At 40.3% G+C, this 10,000-nt stretch overlaps 1 protein-coding gene across 6 annotated transcripts in view; it reads right to left on the bottom strand.

Moving 5' to 3' along the window:
* The window catches only part of egr (TNF superfamily member 12 eiger), a 225,431-nt gene that overhangs the window by 366 nt on the left and 215,065 nt on the right, over positions 1 to 10,000 (bottom strand). For 5 of the 6 annotated variants that reach the window (XM_070096196.1, XM_070096193.1, XM_070096197.1 and 2 more), the window contains 4 exons: positions 5,982 to 6,108; positions 5,452 to 5,591; positions 968 to 1,102; positions 1 to 476 (listed from right to left, as the gene is read on the bottom strand). The exon at positions 1 to 476 is cut by the window's left edge and continues 366 nt beyond it. In XM_070096196.1, the coding sequence (XP_069952297.1) occupies positions 348 to 476; positions 968 to 1,102; positions 5,452 to 5,591; positions 5,982 to 6,108 (531 nt within the window). In that variant the 3' untranslated portion in view covers positions 1 to 347. The remainder of the gene's footprint in view (positions 477 to 967; positions 1,103 to 5,451; positions 5,592 to 5,981; positions 6,109 to 10,000) is intronic. The other variant, XM_070096194.1, reaches the window with a different exon arrangement.

Raw genomic sequence — 10,000 nt, 5'->3', positions numbered from 1 at the left:
GCAAGGGGTTGGCTAATTTCACAAGCAAACTTTTCGTTAAACAATTAGGTCTTTCAGAACCCGATATTTGTGCTCTCCCACCAGACTTTTAGCATCTTAACCCTTGATATGACAACCTTCTTTCCCAAAGTTCCTTGTAAATATTACAAAAATCCTTCCTTCTTTTTCACTGTATCGGTGAAACTTTTAAAATTATTATTGCTTATTTCCAGTTGTATTTCCCTTAACTATTTTATAGGCATTCAATCACAATAGATATCTAGTGTACAGGAGGCATAAAAAAGAATGTCTGTCTTCCCTCGACTTCCTCCCACCACCCTTCTCTCTCTCGCGTTTCCTTGAGCAGCTCATCCCAGCAGCAGCTGTTCGGCAGTGTCCGGGGCATCCATCAGCTTCAGGAAGCCGAAGAAGCAGTTCTCTGGCTTTTGCACTGGCGTCGTATAATGCTCCAGGTCCCGAAGATACACGTTGGCGTCCTGTGTAAACATGCAGCTTAGTACTATGGTATGTGGATTTTAAAAGATAAATGATAAATCGTATGTGAATATACATGAAATAGAGCTAAGACCATTTACTAAGGAGAGATAAAAAAAATCGTAAAATCAACAGTGACAAAATAGAAATGGCTATCATGGGAAGAATCAAGTTGCAAGCAATATTTCAGGATACTGTTCTAAGAACATAGACCTGTAAATTCAAGACTTAAACTTAGTAAGTTAAGGTATAAAAACAACATATATCAAGTTAAATATGGTTAACATGTCATAGGGATGACACGCAATTGGCAACTCCTCTGAGGTAAGGTAACCAAAGGAATAATCTTGGGAAGCTTGCCCTGTGTAGGTAGGCAGCGAGATACACTGGCAAAGTAGAAAGACACTAGAAAAGTAGGTAGGTAGGTGGGTGGGATAACTTATCCTAGAGAGCGAGGCAGGAATTTGCCCTGGGAAGGTAGGCTGATACTTACCCTAGGGAGGTAGGTGGCTCCGGCGGTGTAGCAGGAGTGAGAGGGTTGAGTGGTTGCAAGGGAACACTCCATGATAGGGATGCCATCAACCAGCACCTGAAAACCAGTACCGAAGCGACCAGACTCGTAGAACATCTGAAAGTAAAGCAACCCGGTGAGATGCTATAACCTGCAAGACAACCATTTGAGGCACCATCTGAGGCACCAGCTGAGGTGCCCAAGGAGAAGTTTCTTCAGAGAAAAGCACCTCAGCACAAAGTTTAAAGCTGATCGGGAAAGGCAATATCCAATTAGTGCACAGAAACCAACAAAATTTGCACTTACACAGGCAATATCCAAATAAAAAGTTTCAGTCATTTCATACGATGCACAAGTCATTAATTACTGTTATCATTCACAACTGTTTTATTTTAAATATCGAAAGCACTAAACCCATAAGTGTCAAATAACGCCTATGAGATGGGCGTCATTCAGATTTGATCCAAGGAAGGGGAGGATTATCCAGTACGATAAAAATCAAACGATTTAAAGTTTTAAAAAGAAATTAACGGCGCTAACAAATTTACCCACACGTAAACTAAAATAAATGGGTATTATACCGGCCGTATGGTTTAGTGCTTACTTTTGATTATAATAATAACATACTGGCCGTAATACGCAGCAACCATTAAATATTGAAGCCATTCGTAAAAGTTAGAGTCATATATTTTGAATGTGATGATTTGAAGGGAATCAGTGTTTCACACATTCCAGGACACTGAGAATGTGTTTAACAACGTTAGTGATAGGGCACATACACAGGCCAAATGTTCACTGAATTTGACCCTTGTTACTGTATACAAGAGTTTAAAATTTGAAGCCGATCGGATGAAGGCGTTCTCGGGTTACGAGTGAAATAATATCGAAAAGCTGGGAGAAAAACGCTGTATAGTCCTTGTGGCTTAGCGCTTCTTTTTGATTATAATAATAATGGGAGAAAAACGAACTACAGGCAGCCACCTGAAGGTTGCCCTTCAGGGATACCTAATAACTGAAAATATATGTATGTGAGTGAGTGTGTGTGTGAATGTGAGTCAGGCAGCGTGTTGGAGTATGTTAGTTGGGGGGTCTGGGTGAGGGTTAAGGGGCCCGGTGATGGATGGGGGAAGGTGTTCTTACAGGCCTCCAAATTAGAGAAGAGTTGATAAACGGTGAGAATGTGTAAGTGAGAGACAAGGTCACGCCGACTCAGCCACCCTGTCTCAACAGTTATCAAGTAAACATGCATGGCCACAAACATGCACTTTCACACTCACACTTATAAATAGGTTTTGTGAAATGTAGTGTTGTATTACATGAGGAGCTATACCCATGTGGATAATTAAGTATACGGACAAGCACACTGTCAAGAGTGGAAGGGCAGTCAGAGGAAGGTAAATAGGACATGAGAGGACAAAAGATTAGTGGTATATGAAAACAGCCAGTTCTAGGTCACTTTATAGGCTCTTTTCTACCTCAGTTCGTTTCAAAGCCCAGTTCTCTCTAAGGTACAAAAGCATACACCTCGGGATGCCGGTGACAACGGGTGTAAGGAGACCTTCCCCTAAGTCTTGTCTCACTTCGAAATTGAACTCGGGTTCTGTCGGTACAAAGTGAACACTATATAACCTAAATACCCTTTGATGCTGGTGAGGAAGTCTTGATCCAGGGAGGGTGTACCTGGCCTCCCCTTCCCTTTGATCGAACCTGATTGCCTTCCATTTTCCACGTGCTATAGAACCCCAACGAGTTTAGTGCTCGCCCTGATAATAGTGCAATAATAATATCTGAACACAGCAGTGAGGTAATTCACTCGCTTGTTCATCCTACTTTTACAACGCCCAGCCTTAATTAAAGTTTTCATAGTCATCCAGGCTTAAGGTCATCCAACATATCTCTCAGCACCCAGTTTATTTCATGGTTATTATAGTCTGAAAATCGTGCTGATCTTTCCATTATTCCTATTACTGATTTTTTATTTTTATTTTTGGCTGAGTCACCAATTATTTGGTGTGGAGAAGGTTGTAAATGGTTGTAACTACTAGTCTCATGCTTCCCGTTATCTTTTCTGTCACGCTGTTTAATCATTCCTAATTGTTCGATATTTTCAACGCTTTATAGTACCATGAATCTAAAATAGTTTGGGCAGGCGATTGTGATGGTGCACGCGTATTTCTGGGTAGGTATAGGTAAGTAGGAATGTTTACGAGCAATTTTGCTAGTTGGATGGGCTTTGTTGGGAGAGTGAGATCAAAGTGATCGAGATGTGGTTTGTGTTGGTTGGAAGAGATTAGGGTGTTAAAGTTGGAAGGGAAAGTAAATATGAGCCTTCCAGAGACATATTCTTGATTTTTTTGCAACCTTCATCCGTAATTTACTCGTGTTTTACATCATCTGCTTGAATTGATGGATAGTATTTTTACATCCTCGTAGCTAATTTACTCACGCTAAGAACGGAATTATCTCAAGAATGAATCCTTAAGGGATCTTAATCGTTATATTTGCTCATCTGAATATTTCGTCTACCACGAGACTTGTTACCTATTGCTCTTATGATCTGTATTACCTTACCTCTCCTTAAAGAGGATACCATGATGCTAGTGAATAGCTCTTGGTCCAAAGAATTATAGATAGTCTGATCATTTCATAATTCTCAGGTGCTATATAATCCCTGTGCATATATATATATATATATGTATATATATATATATATATATATATATATATATATATATATATATATATATATATATATATATATATATATATATATATATATATATATATATTCATATATATATATTTATATATATATATTTATATATATATATATGTATATATATATATATATATATATATATATATATATATATATATATATATATATATATATATATATACATATATATATATATATATATATATATATATATATATATATATATATATATATATATATATATATATATATATATATATATATATATATATATAGCGATTCTTTATGACTTATTGTAACCCTTATTTTGTTATTCCTATATGATTTTTTAAATATGTGAGAGATTTAAAAATATTCCTTGACTAATTTATTGGAGTCTCTAGAAGTCTAGAGGCTTTCAAGGTGGTTTATACCGTCTTAATACTCTCTACTGATGTTTGTCATTACCTATTTGTGGTTGCAGGGATCGAGTCACAGCTCCTGTGTGCGTGTGTGTGTGTGTGTGTGTGTGTGTGTGTGTGTGTGTGTGTGTGTGTGTGTGTGTGTGAAATTTTATTACACAAATGTAATTAAGTTTGTGAGAACATTTGTAAAGGCACGCATGCACGCTTTCTCTGCTGTATGAACCTTGTGGGTTTAACGCTTAATTTTGATTATAATACTCTCTCTCTCACACACATATATACACACAGTAATCATAATAACATGTATTTAACGTATGCTTCTTTAGCGGATGGTGAGCTCACGACTCGCGTGATGTCACCGCATGAAAATTCTTTTCTAAAGCAAATATCATCCTGGTAACTAGCAACACACCGCTGTGTTCCACAGGAGCTGCTCCCAGTCACCAGTCTGCCATTATGAAAGCATCACCGTCAGCGTCACAAAGAGGTACTAATTCCCCGGCTATTTTCTTACATTACCGTCCACAGGATGTCGTGTACACACACACACATTATATATATATATATATATATATATATATATATATATGTGTGTGTGTGTGTGTGTGTGTGTGTGTGTGTGTGTGTGTGTGTGTGTGTGTGTGTGTGTGTGTGTGTGTGTGTGTGTGTGTGTGTTCGTTTTACAAAATCTTTGATGTTATTCTTTGTTTTTGCATAGAGTATTCGCCACAAATGTAGCAAAATGCGTTGAGTTCAAGAATTACCGACAATATGTTAAGTCGGTAGAATTACCGACAATATGTTAAGTAAAAGGACAAGTGCAATTAATGTCACATTTTATTGTGGCAACGTTTTGCTCCTGGAGAGTGAAACGTTGCCACAATAAAATGTCACATTAGTTGCTCTTGTGTCCTTTTACCTAACAAAATAGAGGTTTATACAAATCTATATATATGAATTGTCACTAAATATACATATAAACGCGTTATGGCTGTTCTTTGTTAATTGAGGGTAGGTATGCAATATCTCAAACCAGAACCAGTTTGTAAAACTTGCTGACATTTTCAAATTCAGCAACACCAAAATACCCTAAATACCTTCAAATATCTTTTGACGCCTCTAGTCCCATGACTCGCCTTTTAAACATGCTCAATCTTTTACTTTTATATAAAATAATTTAATGCTCAACTCTGACTTCAGTTTTGTACTCAGAGTAACCCCCACCACTGGTTCAATTAACACTTGTTTTTTAATAGAATTATAATAAATACCTCACGAATTTGTAATTTTCTATAAGTATAAACTATAGTGAAGATTCAGGGTGAAGACACAAGGTTACTGACCTGAGCGTAGAGATAATAAAGCCCAGCTTCTTTCACAGTGACAGCGCCACCACTCAGAGGATACTTGCGATTGAGGCCCAGCTTGTCCATCCAGGCGGCAGGCATCCATTCCTCGTGCACCTGCCCACTACCCCATGACCCTGAACTCATTCCGAGAGCATGGGCGAAGCATAGGGATGCCAGGAAATAAAAGAGGATGGAACAGAAAGAAAAGCAGCGAAGAGAGGGAAAGGGAAAGGAGAGGGAAAGATCAATAACAAGGAAATGGAAAAGGGAAAAAATAATGTTAGAAGTGAGTTTTTAAATTTTGTTTAATTTACACACACACACACACACACACACACACACACACACACACACACACACACACACACACACACACACACACACACACACACACACACACACACACACACATACACACATACACATACATACTCCTCAAAGCTCCCGCAGTATTTTACATTATGTAGCAATTTTTCTTTTGAGTATCACAGGTAAAGAGAGCAAAGGCGAGGAGAGTTAGGTACCGTGGTGGGAGGTCCTGTTGGCGGGGGTGGCGACGAAGTGAGCCAGAGTGATGGTGGATCTAGCCCGACGCCGGCGACGACCTAGCGTATTTATGCTCTTCCTCCCCGTCTTCTTCTTCTTGTTGTTCTTCACCAGCAGGATGGTGAGCAGGTCAGTAGGACATTTAGCAGGCCAGTAGAACATCGAACAGGCCAGCAGGACGTTGAGCAGGTCAGCAGTAACGATAAGGTCATAGGACAAGGACCACGTACGTGAAACAAAAATAATGCAAAAACCAAAGTTATGAGAATATATGTTGGAATCAACGATCTAATAAAAAATATTTATAGAGATTATGTTATTCCATAATTCTGGTACAATGAAACGACTTCAACACTATCACCTGTTTTTTAGAGTATAATTAGAAAACCATGAGAAATAAAAACAGATTATTAAGGGCCCCTTGCAGAGCCTTTGTCTAATTCAAGTAAATTACGCTTTTGCATAATCCGGCTGAAATGTGTTTTTTTTTTCTCTCTCCCTTCAAAGCGAATGCTTTGATTCTGCTTATGGAATATGATCTAAAAGAATTTAAGCCATTTTCCCCATCCTCGGATCAAATCAGATTAACTATCATTTCGTAGGAGTTGTCTGTTCTCTACAGGTTTACCGCTTCCCTATAAATAGTAAACATAACTTGGGTAACACTTATATAAATGTCGATGACAATGATATAATCATTTCAGTCATGATCGAAGGAAAGTTATCCCTCTCTACCTCTCATCTAACAATCCTAGGTTTGAACACACGCAGAGTTATCCCTCTCATCTAACAGTTCTAGGTTTGACCACACGCAGAGTTATCCCTCTCTACCTCTCATCTAACAGTCCTAGGCTTGATCACACGCAGAGTTATCCCTCTCTACCTCTCATCTAACAATCCTAGGCTTGATCACACGCAGAGTTATCCCTCTCGTCTAACAATCCTAGGCTTGATCACACGCAGTTATCCCTCTCATCTAACAATCCTAGGCTTGACCACACGCAGTTATCCCTCTCATCTAACAATCCTAGGCTTGACCACACGCAGAGGTACCCTCACTGCCTCTCATCTAACAATCCTAAATGTTTTAAATTGAATAGACCGAGTAAAACGATGTTTCAAACCGTATAAGGTTTTCGATTTTTATTTAATCTTTAAAAGCAGCAAAATATATGTAGTTATGTATTAACATGAACAGATAAAATATGGCTTGTCCTTGGTGTAGCAAGTTGTAGCAAGATGCCCCCTATAGAAAATATTTATTACAATCGTCTGTATCTTTGTAATGTTATAATGTGTGTGTGTTTGGGATTTAATGTGCTCTCGTTAGTATCCGAGGCCATGGTGAAGCAGCCAGTACATTTCTCTCCTACTTTTCTATAAATATTTTATCTCGCTATTAAAATTTCTTGTGGTGTGATTTACCTCGTTCTTTTAAGTGTCATAGTATTGTATATTTAACTAATTATAACACACATTTCTACATGAAAGTATTCGTAGATGCTACATCGATATTTGTTTTTGGTCAGTACAAGCGATGGGACGATACCAAAATTTGTCGATACCGATACCCAATTTTCGGCCGATACCGAAACTTTTCCTATATTTTTTATTTTAATTTTATACTGATTATGACTACATTCTATATATAAGGGAATGCTCATTGCAGAATGGATATTAAATAAGACAGGAAGGTTAAATATTAAATAACTTAATTTCTTTGAGATGATAATGTTATTACTTAATGCTTGGTCTGTTGTATTAGTTACTGGTTGTCAAAGCCACTTGGCTACAGTGTACTCACCTAGTTGAGGTTGCAGGGGTCGAGTCCAAGTTCCTGATCCCGCCTCTACACTGGTCGCTACTAGGTCACTCTCCCTGAACCATGAGCTTTATCGTACCTCTGCTTAAAGCTATGTATGGATCCTGCCTCCACTACATCGCTTCCCAAACTATTCCACTTCCTGACTACTCTGTGGCTGAAGAAATACTTCCTAACATCCCTTTGATTCATCTGTGTCTTCAGCTTCCAACTGTGTCCCCTTGTTGCTGTGTCCAGTCTCTGGAACATCCTGTCTTTGTCCACCTTGTCAATTCCTCTCAGTATTTTGTAAGTCGTTATCATGTCCCCCCTATCTCTCCTGTCCTCCAGTGTCGTCAGGTTGATTTCCCTTAACCTTTCCTCATAGGACATACCTCTTAACTCTGAGACTAGTTTTGTTGCAAACCTTTGCACTTTCTCTAGTTTCTTTACATGCTTGGCTAGGTGTGGGTTCCAAACTGGTGCCGCATACTCCAATATGGGCCTAACGTACACGGTGTACAGGGTCCTGAACGATTCCTTATTAAGATGTCGGAATGCTGTTCTGAGGTTTGCCAGGCGCCCATATGCTGCGGCAGTTATTTGGTTGATGTGCGCTTCAGGAGATGTGCCTGGTGTTATACTCACCCCAAGATCTTTTTCCTTGAGTGATGTTTGTAGTCTCTGGCCCCCCTAGACTGTACTCCGTCTGCGGTCTTCTTTGCCCTTCCCCAATCCTCATGACTTTGCACTTGGTGGGATTGAACTCCAGGAGCCAGTTGCTGGACCAGGTCTGCAGCCTGTCCAGATCCCTTTGTATTTCTGCCTGGTCTTCGATCGAATGAACTCTTCTCATCAACTTCACGTCATCTGCAAACAGGGACACCTCGGAGTTTATTCCTTCCGCCATGTCGTTCACAAATACCAGAAACAGCACTGGTCCTAGGACTGACCCCTGTGGGACCCCGCTGGTGACAGGTGTGTGTGTACTCACCTATTTGTACTCACCTATTTGTGGTTGAAGGGGTCGAGTCACAGCTCCTGGCCCCGCCTCTTCGCTGATTGCTACTAGGTCCTCTCTCTCCCTGCCCCATGAGGTCTATCATACCTCGCCTTAAAACTATGTATGGTTCCTGCCTCCACCACATCACTTTCTAGGCTATTCCATGGCCTGACTACTCTATGACTGAAGAAATACTTCCTAACATCCCTTTGATTCATCTGAGTCTTCAACTTCCAATTGTGACCTCTTGTGTCTGTGTCCCATCTCTGGAACATCCCGTCTTTGTCCACCTCGTCTATTCCGCGCAGTATTTTATATGTCGTTATCATGTCTCCCCTGACCCTCCTGGCCTCCAGTGTCGTCAGGCCGATTTCCCTCAACCTTTCTTCATAGGACAATCCCCGTAGCTCTGGGACTAGTCTTGTTGCAAACCTTTGCACTTTCTCTAATTTCTCGACGTGCTTGACTAGGTGTGGATTCCAAACTGGTGCTGCATACTCCAGTATGGGCCTGACGTAGATGGTGTACAGAGTCTTAAACGAATCCTTACTGAGGTATCGGAACGCTATCCGTAGGTTTGCCAGGCGCCCGTATGCTGCAGCAGTTATCTGATTGATGTGCGCCTCAGGAGATATGCTCGGTGTTATACTCACCCCCAGATCTTTTTCCTTGAGTGAGGTTTGCAGTCTTTGGCCATCTAAACTATATTGTGTCTGCGGTCTTCTTTGCCCTTCCCCAATCTTCATGACTTTGCATTTGGCAGGGTTAAATTCAAGGAGCCAGTTGCTGGACCAGGCTTGTAGCCTGTCCAGGTCTCTTTGTAGTCCTGCCTGATCCTCGTCCGATTCGATTCTTCTCATTAACTTCACATCATATGCAAACAAGGACACTTCTGAGTCTATCCCTTCCGTTATGTCGTTCACGTATACCAAGAACAGCACAGGTCCTAGGACTGACCCCTGTGGAACCCTGCTTGTCACAGGCGCCCACTCTGACACCTCGTCGCGTACCATGACTCGTTGTTGCCTCCCTGTCAGATATTCTCTTATCCATTGCAGTGCCTTTCCTGTTATGTGTGCCTGGTCCTCTAGCTTTTGCAGTAACCTCTTGTGAGGAACTGTGTCGAAGGCCTTCTTGCAGTCCAAAAATACGCAGTCGATCCAACCCTCTCTCTCTTGTCTTACTTCTGTCAC

This window comes from Cherax quadricarinatus, chromosome 52 (genome assembly GCF_038502225.1).
Source record: "Cherax quadricarinatus isolate ZL_2023a chromosome 52, ASM3850222v1, whole genome shotgun sequence".
NCBI classification, from domain to species: domain Eukaryota; kingdom Metazoa; phylum Arthropoda; class Malacostraca; order Decapoda; family Parastacidae; genus Cherax; species Cherax quadricarinatus.
The sequence above is the reverse complement of the archived record's forward strand: the minus strand, read 5'-3'. Positions and strand labels throughout refer to the sequence as shown.